The following is a 15739-nucleotide window of genomic DNA, read 5'->3' on the forward strand; positions in this document are numbered from 1 at the left end:
ATACCAGCTTAACCACTGATATGCATGTGACTAAGGCCATCTCTTTCCTTTAGATGTTTTTTCACTGAATAGTCAAAAGTCCTTTTTATACATACTTTGGTGTTGGTAACTGGTCTGGGTTGAGGACTGTGGAGGGATTTGGGGCTGGTGGGTGGGGCCACGCGACCCGCACAGCACTCAGCCTGTCTTCTCCCCCAGCCCTCACTCTCGCGACACCCTTTGACTCCATCTACTTCGGGCTGTGTGGCTTCAACAGCACGCTGGCCTGCATCGCCATAGGAGGCATGTTCTACGTCATCACCTGGCAGACACACCTCCTCGCCGTCGCCTGCGGTGGGTACAGCCAGTGGGATTCCCTTTCCACCCCAGATGATGCCGGCATCCATGCCCACAGGGAAACCGCCCTGTGGAAATTCTGCTGGTCCTCCAAAGATAAATGGGAGGATGCGTTTGCTTTATAAAAGCGTTTTTATTTTAAACTGTTTTGAATGGTCCTTGAGTGATTAGTACATTGAAAACTATTTTCACTGAACACTAAGTGTTCAGCCACATGGAGACAGAGTTTTCAGACGGAGGTTGTTGGGTTGTTGCCCATGGGCTGTCTGATGTGATTGCTGCTTTCCGTGCTGGTGATTGGAACTTTCCGACAGAGCAAGTCTTATGCAAATTAATCTTTATATGTGCAATTGGGCAGTTTACATCAGATACAGCAGTTAACCTTATGCACCCAAACATTAACCATAGAACCTTCAAATAATGCTTGTAGGAATGCTGAAGAATGCAGTCAGGGCACTCAGTAACTCTCTGATAAAGGTTTGCTGTTGTTAATATCCTAGGGACCATTGGGATGGTTTTAGTGGAGAAAGTGAGAGTTCAGAAGCAAAGCCCAATTACTGTGGCCCGTTTTCACGGAAGCTCACCTCTCACCAGCACTTGGGTCTTCCCAGTGGCCAGCCTAGTGGTACCCTCCACACACAAAGCCCAGAAGATGAGGCAGTAGGTGTATGTGGTCTTCCTCAAGCTTAAAGAATGCTGTTCCTCCCCGGAAACCCATATTATGTTAATAACTTGTGATGAAATATCACAGCAGGGAGTTCTGGGATTCACGTGCCCTGGCTGTATAGTAAAATGTTCATTTATGGTTTATGCTCCTAAGTGTTCCTTTGCTAGAATGCAAGGTGGTGGGACCCAGGAGAAATGTAACAGCTAAATTCTGGTCCTTTTTAACAAATTTCATCTGCTGCCTTAGTTGTACCAGAATTTGCATGGAATTTAACACTTTTCAAAGCTGCCAAGCAACAGAAACATAACTCGATTTTTTTTTAACCTGAGAGATAGCATTTGTGGCATAAAACGTATAGGGAGAGAATATGTAAACTCGAGGCACTCTTAGTCACCTGACTATTTCTTGGTTCTTTTGCAGCTCTGTTTGCAGCCTACCTGGGTGCTGCCCTGGCTAACGTATTATCTGTGGTGAGTCAACATGGGCTAGGAATGTGCATTACACCCTCCCCTGTATTCTCTCAGCTCCCCAAACCCCTCCTCCAGGAACCCCTTCGCAATCCATCCCTCATGTCTCAAACCACGCTTCCCTCCTCCACAGCCTCAGACAGAAAGAGCTGGTCTTCCAAAGTGTTAATGTCAACACTGGTCAATCAGATCCTGTGGTCAGTGGGCCAGTGGGGCTGCGTATAGAAGGACAGTCTGAAGAGCATTATCTTGTAAATCAGACTCGTTTCTTGTAAATCAAACTCCTCTACAACTAGTTTTAAATTTTCATATTTAATTTTTTTCCTATGTTTCTAGATCATCTACCCAAGTAGCTTGTGGGCCAGTGTACATCTTTGCTCACCCCATAGCAACTACCAGGGAGTCAGGAGTCACGAGGCAAGGCTTCCAGGAGGACAGGAAGCCAAGCCCGAGAGAAGCCAGAGCTAGCGGCTGAGGGCCTGTGCAGCAGTCTGAGCCTGAGCCCCAATGCAGGTGGTGTGTGAGGTCGGGGGAGCCACACGGCCAGCCCAGCCCCCAACACACACAGGAGGGACACTGGCCCCATCGCAGAGCGCACAGGGCTCAGCCTACAGTCGATGCCTCCCCCTCCATAAAGGTTCAAGGCACAGCTCACATAGGCAACCAGGAAAAGTCCCGTTGGTCCTGCAGGTGAAGGTGGAGATGGGCATTCCACTAACCCCTGTTTAAATCTCTCCTCCCCCCTCAGTGAAATTGGGTGTTTTGGACAGAGCATAGGAAGGAATTTTGTAAGCAATAGAATTGGACTTCCCTAACACCATCCTGCGTCCTCCAGTGGACTAAGTCCCTCTTCTGGGCCCCATCACATTTTGTGTACGTACCTGCTATGACGCTTGACAACATTGTGACAAGCCTAGTACACACCAGTCCTCTTCCACCTTCAGCCCTTGTGCTTCTTCTGAACAGGGGTCCGGTTGTATTCTTATCTTTATCTCTAGTACCTATTATAGTGCCCAGTTCATAGTAGGTGCTCAAGAAATGCAGAATGAATGAAACCCTAAGGTAGTGAGTCCCCACCATGGGATACATTAGAGCTGGGGCTAGATAGCCGACCATCAGAAACGGGATGGAGCCTGGCCTCTGAGGCTCCTGTCTGCCCCAGGCTTTCCCACCTCTTCTTGCCTCCATCCTTTCACCCAACTGTCCATCCAGTAAATATGTGTCACGTGCCTTCCTTGGACAAGGTACTAGAAGGGATGCAAACAGGACACTTTGGTTCCTGATCATAGGAATTCACAGGGTAACTGGCCCCTTCGTCTTGTGCAGAGAAGTTACAGGTTATATCACTCTACCTAGACATTTTTCAAAACAAAATCATGTTTATTTTCTGTGTGCCTACTATGTTTAAGACACTATACTGCTCACTCTCAGGGATACAAAAAAAGTGCAGGTTATTAATTCACTCTGAAGGAATTTCCAGTCTCCTTGAGGAACAGGATATAAAAATGTTGAATGACATTTATGAGACCGTTCAAGCCTCCACAGAAGAGGGCACTTAGAAGCCACACAGTTTTGCTTTCTAATCGGCTCCTGCATGTGCAGCCCTGTATTTTCAACAGCACTGCCCTCTGCTTCACGACAGTGACCACAAACTGAGGACCATTTACTGAGCACTTAGTATGCACTAGGCACCAACTCTGAGTAGATATCTTTATCCCGATTTTGCTGTTGAGGAAATAGTTGTCAGAAAGAGGAAATGGCTCCAACAAGGTAACCAGAGCTGAGATTTGGATTTGGGTCTGTGGAACTCCCAGCCCACATCCTTCCCACTGTAGGACTTGAAGGAGATGCTTTCCAAAACACCCTATGCAGTCTTAGCAGGGCTTTGGTAAGACTCACAGAGTGGAATTCTTCAATCATGGGTGTTCCTTAAGGCTACAGTTCTGGTACCAGGCTGTCATTGCTCCTCCTTAAGTCCCACCCAACAGGGCCATCTTTGAACACACACCAACTGGAATCACTCCTTCAGTGGTGCTCCCTGAGGCTTTTACTGCTTATGATAAAAGGATGTTTGGGGGAGAAGGGGCGTTGATTTGATCGGCTTCATAGTTGAATTTGTAGGCTCTTTGCTAACAAGCTATCCAGGTTATCTCAAATGAAGAGTTGGGAGGGGTATTTAAAAGCCTCAGGGCATCTTAAGGTATAAAAAACAGGGGAACATCATGAGAAAGGCTGTTGGGAATGGGAGAGCCCTTGAGGACAGAGGTAGCTACTCCTGATCTCCAGCTCCCTGGGACTAGGATGTGACGTCTCTGCCTCTCTCCATACGTCTGTTCTGTTTCTGTGTCTCTCTGGGATGGGTTTCTTCTACTGCACAGAGGCCCCCAAATATCCACCCAGCATTGGTTGGCTCTCTAGTTTTTTTCAGATCGAGTCTTTGGACACAGTCTCTGTATCTCTTAGCTCAAATTCTCAAGACAGGGATTCTATTCCCAGGTAGCCTGCCTATGGGAAGCTGCATTTGGGTCAGGTGCTTATCTCTAGTGCAGGCAGACATGACCAAAGAGAAAAAGGTTTTGAACAAAAAATGGCTGCCGATGCTGTTCCTTCAACAGGGGCTTTGGGAGAAGGTGGGGAACGGCCACAAGTCCTAGAGTGGGAGGTAGAGCCTGGCCAGACACCCAAGACAAAATATGTCTTCTACATAAAGGCATATTATAAGAGGGTTCCAGCGGCTGCATTTTGAAGAATATGTGTTCCCTGTTACAATGCAGACTGACCCCAATGGCACGATTTGATTAATGTTGGTCATGAATTAAGTATTATTCTGCTCAAGGCCACCAAGCCTCCCCTCCTCCACCCAGGACCCTAGGTGATTGTGAAGGGCCGATGAGATGAGCACAGGCATCTGATGTAACCAAGGCTTCTCTTGTGATCCCCCTCCCCCCAGTTTGGATTACCGCCCTGCACCTGGCCCTTCTGCCTTTCGGCACTCACCTTCCTGCTCCTGACGACCAACAACCCGGCCATCTACAAGCTCCCGCTCAGCAAGGTCACCTACCCAGAGGCCAACCGCATCTACTACCTGTCCCAGGAGAAAAACAGAAGAGCATCAACCATCACAAAGTACCAGGCCTACGATGTCTCCTAAGTTGCCCTTTCCAAAACATGTCACTGTAAATTCAGCCTTCAGCAGGCTGTCCAGGTCCCCAGGCTGAAGGCCACTTAAATTCTCCTTCTGATGGTTCTGTGATTCTGCCCCCAAGCAAGCCTATACCCCAGTTATTCCCAAGAACAGGGAAATACACATGCAGTCCCTATTCAGGAAGTTCTCTGTTCTAAGATGCACAATACTTATCAAAAACATGGTTAATTTAGACCTTATACCTATAGCTCACTCCATAAGGGCTCTCTTTGTGGGGAATTTTCTCTTTTGCGAAATAAGCCACACCTCTAAAGAGAACTCACCAGGAAGGGGACAGAGATGGGTGACATTTTTAGTCAACTCAGTCATTTAATGCAGTGATGTAGTGTCAGGAAATCAGTCTACAAGGCAAAAGGGCAGGTCTACCCCCAGCTCTGCCATGAGTGAACTCCAACAACTTGGGTGGGTCCATCCCCCTCTCAGCCTCAATTTCTTATTGGTTTCATGACGAGGAGGGGCCCTACAGTCCCTTCCACCTCAGAAGTATTGATTCTTCTCTTTCCTATAAACTGACAAAATCAGCTTGACCAATAAATAATTACTTTAAGTAAAAGATGAAAGGGCTATCTGGAGAAGAGGCAGGACAATCTTAATGTTGTATGGAGATTTATTCTTGAGTCATGAGATGTTCTCCAGACTTGGGATTAGGAACCTAAGTTCACTGGAAATGCCAACATGCCTTCCTTTACGTAACAAATATTACTAGAAATGTCATCAGATGAAAATTGATCTTTTTCAACATTTAAATCATATTTTAAACAAATGTGTTTCCTTTTGTGATATTCATAAGCATACTCTCATTAAATGTTTAAGGTTGCAAGTTGGTGTCAGGGTTTTCTTAAAATGGAGCTCACCTACATTGTCCACACCATGCTCATTTGAGGGGTTTTCCACGGTCAAGGATGTGTTTGAAAAGAGATGAGGATGAATAGATAAAATGCATTCTTACCTCTTTCCACAGAATCACTTGCCACCAATTCTGTCTTAACACTGAAAAACAACAGCTATGTATTCACTGTAATGACTGTATTACATAAAGTCCAAAACAATAAAAGATACCTCTTCCAAAAAAAAAAAAAAAGAGAGAGAGGAGGGTGAAAGTTATCAGAAGAAGGTTTGATTTGCTTACAAAGGGAATTATACAGTAATGACCATGGTCATTGTTTTCTGTTTCAGTTGAAGTGCAAGTTGTTGCAACCCATCTCATTTCTTAGGGGATAGTCTTGCACCCTAAAATTACTAATCCAGCCCTTCTTGAATGGCCAGTAACTCTTGTTATTTAGTTGCTCTGGTTATAGCATTGAGCTCCTAAAACACAGGGTCCCTTTGTGGGAAGCCACGTGGCTCAGCCTTCCCACCCCTCCCCCAAAAGACAGGGATGAACCACTTATAGTGCCTCAGTGCCCAGCCCCTGCACCCTTCCAGGTTAGCATTGTGGGGTGAGGACATAAGGCAGGAGATGAGGGAAGGAAACAAGGGTGAGTGGACAAACTATAAATCCATCATTTAGCAAAAGCTGGTGTCTACGTTTATATTTTCTTTCCTCTGTCAGCCCTGAGATCCCAGCCTTCTTCCATCAGCCCAAGAATACTTGGCTGCCTATTTCTCTTCCAGATTATATCTAGCCAATTATGGCTTCTCCAGGAAAACAGAACACTTCTCGCTGGAAACAAATGCCCCACATAGGAAATGGGAACAAGTCACACTCCAGAGGCTACCTCTGAGTTTTTGATCACACCTGGAGGCCAAGAAGGTCTCAGGCTCTATTTTCATGACCAGGGAGTTATGGCTGTCTGAGGATCAAGGATCCGAGAATTTCACCAGAAGGCTGTTTATGCTCACAGCTCACTCAGCTACCCCAGAACCTCTAAGTGATAACATAGAACAATTAAAATACCATTTTTCATGCATTTTCCACTAAAGTGTTATAATCTGGTTTTATTAAGAGCAGGAAACCCTCCACATGCATGCCATTCTGATTATTGACCACTAACAAATCCATCAGCTGTTCTAATTATTTTAATATCCTCACCTATAAAGCAAGTTGAGTTGGCCCAGGATACCAAGCAAGGTTGAAATAGATGGGATAAAAGAATTTGATTTACAAAATGTATGACATCTAGAGGCTACCAAAGTATTTCTTCTCCTCCAGCCCTTCAATTCCATGTCAGCAGTGGAGAGGGGAGACAGCTCCAACCAGCTCCTGAAAGCTGGTTACTCAATTGGCATATCCCTCTGGTGCCACACTTAGTGACATCACCTTGGTAGCTGGAAATCGGAGAGGGTGGGAGTATTTACACCCCAGAAATTACAAATCTGAGATTTGTTTTCCTGGATGGACAACTCACCAGCACATCACTGACACGTCAGTTTGGTGAGAAGGAACAAATGTAGGCTTCCTAACCAGAGACTCCAAGACTAGGGCCAAAATATTCAATCCAGTGATGCTACATGGATGCCACTCTACATACAGGAGGCATCTGAGAGAATAACAAAGGGTTCTCAAGCATAAGATTTACCCACAGAAGCCTGTACTGCAAACACTCTGAGTGGAAGCATCCAAATAAGGAGAAAAATGAAACCAGGAAATGCTGCAAAGGACACAAGAAGTGTAAGGTGATCAAATATGTTTATCGTTTATTAGGACCAAAGGGGAAAAACAGAAGAAATAGACCTAGAACTGGAATATCAAATGATGGTGGCAGGGTGGGTGGGGAAGAGGCAGGAGAGCCTATTAGAGTACTTAGCTTGTATAAAAATTCGTACGTTTACAAGGTCCACAGGGAGGAATAAACATGGTTGATAAGGGCAACCACCATGAGAACAAAATCAGAATTATAAATTTTAAACCAGAGGAAAATTCTCTTTGCAATGGAAAGCAAAAAAGGAGTAAAATATTATAGAAAGTCTCCCCTTCCAAAAAAAAAAAAACAAGCACAAAAATATAAGCAGAAGGTAGAAATTAGTCATAATATGACAGTAATTGACCCCCAAAAAAACTATTAAAACTATTAAATTCACCACTGAAAGACCGAGACTCTCAGGCTGCATTTTTTTAAAGACTGAACAATTTGCTATTTACAATAAACACATTTAAAACAGAAAGACATAAATGTTTGAATACGAGAGGATGAAATAAGATATACTAAACAAATCCGGACTGAAAGAAAGCTAGGGTATCAACCATAATACCTTGAAAAGTGAAATTAAAGCCCAAAAATAAAGGACAAAGAATGATGTAAAGGGAACAATAAGCCAAGAGCACACACTCATCATCAACACTTGTGACCTGAACAATCAGTCTCAAAATACATCAAGCAACAAATGACTGAACTGCAGGGGGAAACAAACAAATTAATAACTGTAGCTAAGATTTTACCAAAACCTCAGAAACAGATATATCAAGAGAACAAAAAAGGAGCAGAGATATCAGGACTATGAACAATATGATTAATAAGTGTGAGCTCTTATGTACATGTAGGATTCCAAACTCTCTCACTCAACACCCCCCCAAAAATGTGTTCTCAAATAGAGAACAGATGTTCTTTTAAAGCACTCACGGAGCAAGCTTGGGGTCCTCATGAGATGCTGGTGGGAAATTGAACACGGTTGTCATTTGGAGACCAGGTCCTTAGAATTCAGTCATGTTGAATATCTACACACCTTGTGGCCCAGAAATTCCTGGCCAGAGTATAAACAGTTCCAGGTGGGGCTGTTCACCACGGCCTTGGTTGCATTGCAGAGAGCTGGAGAGAGGGCACAGGCTGAATGGGGTGCTGCACACCAGGGAGCCAGCACAGCAGGTAGAAGTCCAGAACCACACATAGAGCCGTGAGGATAGATCTTAAAAACATAGTGTTGGCATAAAGAGGAAAATGACATTTATAATCATACCAATTCATAAATTTAAAATGCATGCACACAAAACAACAGATATTTTGCAAGTATGCAAACAGAAAAAGAGGTACACTAGAATATGAGAGAGAAAAGAGAATGGAGTATAAAAATGAAAAGACATACAGACCTTCATACATTCAAGAGAGGGGCCTTGCACAGACCAAGAAGATAATATGGAGGGACTAAGACACATGATTAACTCAATTCTTGGTCAGAAGAAATTATAAAAAGGGTGGGGCATAGTGTGTGCTCTGCTCAGCCCTGTCAGAGCCTCAGAGTGAACCCAGAATTGGGCGGGGTCAACCTGTAAAGCCTGAGAGCATCCTGTCTACCTCCACTAGCATATGGAAGCATTCTGGCCACACTACAAACTGAGATAGATAGATGATAGATAGATGATAGATAGGTAGGTAGATAGATAGATAGATACTTAGATAGATGATAGATACTTAGATAGATGATAGATAGATAGATAGATGATAGATAGATTGATAGATATAGATAGATGACAGATAGATAGATAGATAGAACAATAGATAGATAGATAGACAGATAGATAGATAGATACTTAGATGATAGATAGATGATAGATGATAAATAGATAGATAGATGATAGGTAGATGGATAGATAGATGATAGATATAGATGATAGATAGATAGAACAATAGATAGATAGATAGATACTTAGATGATAGACAGATGATAGATAGATGATAGATAGATAGATGATAGGTAGATGGATAGATAGATGATAGATGGGTAGATAGGTAATAGATAGATAGATGATAGATAGATACATAGATACATAGATAGATATAGATCTGAAGATTTTGCACTTTGCCTCCAAATTAGTTGAACATATTTTAACCCCTAAAAGAACAATAGTAGGTCGGTCGTGTTTCTGGGCCGCAGGCGGGTTGACTCTTTCTCGCCGGCAGCACAGCTACTTGAGCAGCCCTGGGTGTTTTCCTTGGCAAAAACGTTCTCACTGATTTCATTTCTCACATACACTCTTTAAGAATTAAATGACAGAGCAGCAGCCCCAGACTCGGCCGGACGCCAATCGCTTTGGGAAGCGGCTCGCTCCAGTTTCCTGAGTTTCTGGGAAGGCCTGGTTTCCCCAAAGGAACGATTTCTGGTAGAAGTCTGAAGGTCTGACCCAAGAAAAAAATCCAGTATAGCCAGTGAATTGAGGACAAGAAGGTTTCCAATCAGCATTTCTTTTACTCACTGGAGCCTATCCTACTGACTTCAAAAAGCCTGAAAAATCTGAAAATCCCATTTAAAGTAACTGTATGGAAAATCTTTAAAATAACATACAATAATGGTAGAGAAGAAGAGTATTTATCATTGTGCTGAGATCATTCCATTAATAAAGAGATTAATCAATAATTCTAACAGTCAGGCACCCCAAAACACACCACCAGACGTGGACCTGTCCACCAGAAAGACAAGATCGAGCCTCAACCACCAGAACACAGGCATTAGACCCCCCACAAGGAAGCCTACACAACCTACTGAAACAACCTTAGCTACGGGGGACAGACACCAAAAACAACGGGAACTACGAATCTGCAGCCTGCAAAAAGGAGACCCCAAACACAGTAACATAAGCAAATTGAGAAGGCAGAAAAACACACAGCAGGTGAAGGAGCAAGATAAAAACCTACCAGACCTAACAAATGAAGAGGTAATAGGCAGTCTACCTGAAAAAGAATTCAGAATAATGATAGTAAAGCTGATCCAAGATTCTATTTCCAAGATCCAAAATCTTGGAAATAGAAGAGACAAAATGCAAGAAACAGTTAACAAGGACCTAGAAGAACTAAAGATGAATCAAGCATCGATTAAAAACACAATAAATGAAATGAAAAATACTCTAGATGGGATCAATAGCAGAATAACTGAGGCAGAAGAACGGATAAGTGAGGTGGAAGATAAAATAGTGGAAATAACTGATGCAGAGCAAAATAAAGAAAAAAGAATGAAAAGAACAGAGGACAGTCTCAGAGACCTCTGGGACAACATTAAACGCACCAACATTCGAATTATAGGGGTTCCAGAAGAAGAAGAGAAAAAGAAAGGGACTGAGAAAATATTTGAAGAGATTAGAGTTGAAAACTTTCCTAATATGGGAAAGGAAATAGTTAATCAAGTCCAGGAGGCACAGAGAGTCCCATACAGAATAAATCCAAGGAGAAATACGCCAAGACACATATTAATCAAACTGTCAAAAATTAAACACAAAGAAATCATATTAAAAGCAGCAAGGGAAAAACAACAAATAACACACAAGGGAATCCCCATCAGGTTAACAGCTGATCTCTCAGCAGAAACTCTACAAGCCAGAAGGGAGTGGCAGGACATAATTAAAGTGATGAAGGAGAGAAACCTGCAACCAAGATTACTCTACCCAGCAAGGATCTCATTCAGATTTGATGGAGAAATTAAAACGTTTACAGACAAGCAAAAGCTGAGAGAGTTCAGCATCACCAAACCAGCTTTACAACAAATGCTAAAGGAACTTCTCTAAGGCAAGAAACACAGCAGAAGGAATATACCTACAATAACGAACCCAAAGCAATTAAGGAAATGGGAATAGGAACATACATATCAATAATTACCTTAAATGTAAATGGACTAAATGCTCCCACCAAAAGACACAGAGTGGCTGAATGGATACAAAAACAAGACCCATATATATGTTGTCTACAAGAGACCCACTTCAGACCTACAGACACATACAGACTGAAAGTAAGGGGATGGAAAAAGATATTCCATGCAAATGGAAATCAAAAGAAAGCTGGAGTAGCAATTCTTATATCAGACAAAATAGACTTTAAAATAAAGACTATTAGAAGAGACAAAGAAGGACACTACATAACGATAAAGGGATCGATCCAAGAAGAAGATATAGCAATTGTAAATATTTATGCACCCAACATAGGAGCACCTCAATACATAAGGCAAATACTAACAGCCATAAAAGGGGAAATCGACAGTAACACAATCATAGTAGGAGACTTTAACACCCCACTTTCACCAATGGACAGATCATCCAAAATGAAAATAAATAAGGAAACACAAGCTTTAAATGGTACATTAAACAAGATGGACTTAGTTGATATTTATAGGACATTCCATCCAAAAACAACAGAATACACATTTTTCTCAAGTGCTCATGGAACATTCTCCAGGATAGATCATATCTTGGGTCACAAATCAAGCCTTGGTAAATCTAAGAAAATTGAAGTTGTATCAAGTGTCTTTTCCGACCACAATGCTATGAGACTAGACATCAATTACAGGAAAAGAGCTGTAAAAAATACAAACACATGGAGGCTAAAAAATACACTACTCAAAAACGAAGTGATCACTGAAGAAATCAAAGAGGAAATTAAAAAATACCTAGAAACAAATGACAATGGAGACACGATGACCCAAAACCTATGGGACGCAGCAAAAGCAGTTCTAAGGGGGAAGTTTATAGCAATACAATCCCACCTTAAGAAACAGGAAACATCTCGAGTAAACAACCTGACCCTGCACCTAAAGAAATTAGAGAAAGAAGAACAAAGAAAACCCAAAGTTAGCAGAAGGAAAGAAATCATAAAGATCAGATCAGAAATAAATGAAAAAGAAATGAAGGAAACGATAACAAAGATCAACCAAACTAAAAGCTGGTTCTTTGAGAAGATAAACAAAATTGACAAACCATTAGCCAGACTCATCAAGAAAAGAAGGGAGAAGACTCAAATCAATAGAATTAGAAATGAAAAAGGAGAAGTAACAACTGACACTGCAGAAATACAAAAGATCATGAGAGATTACTACAAGAAACTCTATGCCAATAAAATGGACAACCTGGAAGAAATGGACAAATTCTTAGAAATGCACAACCTGCCAAGACTGAATCAGGAAGAAATAGAAAATATGAATAGACCAATCACAAGCACTGAAATTGAAACTGTGATTAAAAATCTTCCAACAAACAAAAGCCCAGGACCAGATGGCTTCACAGGCGAATTCTATCAAACATTTAGAGAAAAGCTAACACCCATCCTTCTCAAACTCTTCCAAACAATATCAGAGGAAGGAACACTCCCAAACTCATTCTACAAGGCCACCATCACCTTGATACCAAAACCAGGCAAGGATGTCACAAAGAAAGAAAACTACAGGCCAATATCATTGATGAACATAGATGCAAAAATCCTCAACAAAATACTAGCAAACAGAATCCAACAGCACATTAAAAGGATTATACACCATGATCAAGTGGGGTTTATTCCAGGAATGCAAGGATTCTTCAATATACGCAAATCAATCAATGTGATACACCATATTAACAAGTTGAAGGAGAAAAACCATATGATCATCTCAATAGATGCAGAGAAAGCTTTTGACAAAATTCAACACCCATTTATGATAAAAACCCTGCAGAAAGTAGGCATAGAGGGAACTTTCCTCAACATAATAAAGGCCATCTATGACAAACCCACAGCCAACATTGTCCTCAATGGTGAAAAACTGAAACCATTTCCACTAAGATCAGGAACAAGACAAGGCTGCCCACTCTCACCACTCTTATTCAACCTAGTTTTGGAAGTTCTAGCCACAGCAATCAGAGAAGAAAAGGAAATAAAAGGAATCCAAATTGGAAAAGAAGAAGTAAAGCTGTCACTGTTTGCAGATGACATGATACTATACATAGAGAATCCTAAAGATGCTACCAGAAAACTATTAGAGCTAATCAATGAATTTGGTAAAGTAGCAGGATACAAAATTAATGCACAGAAATCTCTGGCATTCCTGTACACTAATGATGAAAAATCTGAAAATGAAATCAAGAAAACACTCCCATTTACCATTGCAACAAAAAGAATAAAATATCTAGGAATAAACCTACCTAAGGAGACAAAAGACCTGTATGCAGAAAATTATAAGACACTGATGAAAGAAATTAAAGATGATACAAATAGATGGAGAGATATACCATGCTCCTGGATTGGAAGAATCAATATTGTGAAAATGACTCTACTACCCAAAGCAATCTACAGATTCAATGCAATCCCTATCAAACTACCACTGGCATTTTTCACAGAACTAGAACAAAAAATTTCAAAATTTGTTTGGAAAAACAAAAGACCCCGAATAGCCAAAGCAATCTTGAGAACGAAAAACGGAGCTGGAGGAATCAGGCTCCCTGACTTCAGACTATACTACAAAGCTACAGTAATCAAGACAGTGTGGTACTGGCACAAAAACAGAAAGATAGATCAATGGAACAGGATAGAAAGCCCAGAGATAAACCCATGCACATATGGTCACCTTATCTTTGGTAAAGGAGGCAGGAATGTACAGTGGAGAAAGGACAGCCTCTTCAATAAGTGGTGCTGGGAAAACTGGACAGGTACATGTAAAAGTATGAGATTAGATCACTCCCTAACACCATACACAAAAATAAGCTCAAAATGGATTAAAGACCTAAATGTAAGACCAGAAACTATCAAACTCTTAGAGGAAAACATAGGCAGAACACTCTGACATAAATCACAGCAAGATCCTTTTGGACCCACCTCCTAGAGAAATGGAAATAAAAACAAAGATAAACAAATGGGACCTAATGAAACTTCAAAGCTTTTGCACAGCAAAGGAAACCATAAACAAGACCAAAAGAGAACCCTCAGAATGGGAGAAAATATTTGCAAATGAAGCAACTGACAAAGGATTAATCTCCAAAATTTATAAACAGCTCATGCAGCTCAATAGCAAAAAAACAAAGAACCCAATCCAAAAATGGGCAGAAGACTTAAATAGGCATTTCTCCAAAGAAGATATACAGACTGCCAACAAACACATGAAAGAATGCTCAACATCATTAATCATTAGAGAAATGCAAATCAAAACTACAATGAGATATCATCTCACACCAGTCAGAATGGCCATCATCAAGAAATCTAGAAACAATAAATGCTGGAGAGGGTGTGGAGAAAAGGGAACACTCTTGCACTGCTGGTGGGAATGTGAATTGGTACAGCCACTATGGAGAACAGTATTGGAGGTTCCTTAAAAAACTAAAAATAGAACTACCATAAGACCCAGCAATCCCACTACTAGGCATATACCCTGAGAAAACCATAATTCAAAAAGAGACATGTACCAAAATGTTCATTGCAGCTCTATTCACAATAGCCCAGAGATGGAAATAACCTAAGTGTCCTCCATCGGGTGAATGGATAAAGAAGATGTGGCACATATATACGATGGAATATTACTCAGCCATAAAAAGAAACGAAACTGAGCTATTTGTAATGAGGTGGATAGACCTAGAGTCTGTCATACAGAGTGAAGTAAGTCAGAAAGAGAAAGACAAATACCGTATGCTAACACATATATATGGAATTTTTAAAAAAATGTCATGAAGAACCTAGGGGTAAAACGGGAACAAAGACACAGACCTACTTGAGAATGGACTTGAGGATATGGGGAGGGGGAAGTGTAAGCTGTGACAAAGCGAAAGAGAGGCATGGACATGTATACACTACCAAACGTGAGGTAGATAGATAGTGGGAAGCAGCCGCAGAGCACAGGGAGATCAGCTCGGTGCTTTGTGACCGCCTGGAGGGGTGGGATGGGGAGGGTGGGAGGGAGGGAGATGCATGAGGGAAGGGATGTGGGAACAGATGTATATGTATGACTGATTCACTTTGTTATAAAGCAGAAACTAATAAAAAAAGAAAGAAAAAAGAAAGAAAAAGAACAATAGTAAAGAACGTATGTTTTATTTCTTCTTTTAGAATGTTTTAGAATCTCTGATGAAATGTAGAAATAAGAGGGAATTTTTGTCACTGTTGAGACTGCTCAACAGTGTTGAGAAATGTGGGAAGAACATTTCCAAAAATGAAGGATGTAGGAATTGAGGATACAAACTGAGTTCAGGAAGACCATGAACCTACGAGAAAGATAATAAATTCACAACACCTCCTACAGTCATCAAACCTAGTTGGTGAGTCAGGAGGTAGGTTTGAAGAGGTCCCAGCTGTGAATTCAGACTAGACTGGTTTTGAATCCAGTCCTTACAGGCTGGGAGGTTATCTCAGAGCCTGTAGCTCATTGTCTACGAAATGAGGGTTGTACCTGCCTCAGAGCAGTGTTCATGTGAAG

At 41.5% G+C, this 15739-nt stretch overlaps 1 protein-coding gene across 1 annotated transcript in view; it reads left to right on the plus strand.

The window, feature by feature from the left end:
- SLC14A2 (solute carrier family 14 member 2) overlaps positions 1–4621 on the plus strand; it is a gene marked incomplete at its 3' end in the record, with an annotated part of 61626 nt that extends 57005 nt beyond the window's left edge. The window contains exons 18-20 of the mRNA XM_081252236.1: positions 199–333; positions 1424–1473; positions 4421–4621. Of these exons, the coding sequence (XP_081108362.1) occupies positions 199–333; positions 1424–1473; positions 4421–4621 (386 nt within the window). The remainder of the gene's footprint in view (positions 1–198; positions 334–1423; positions 1474–4420) is intronic.
- Positions 4622–15739: the final 11118 nt, after the last annotated feature.

This window comes from Mesoplodon bidens, assembly GCF_964165515.1.
Source record: "Mesoplodon bidens genome assembly, chromosome: 13".
Taxonomy (NCBI): domain Eukaryota; kingdom Metazoa; phylum Chordata; class Mammalia; order Artiodactyla; family Ziphiidae; genus Mesoplodon; species Mesoplodon bidens.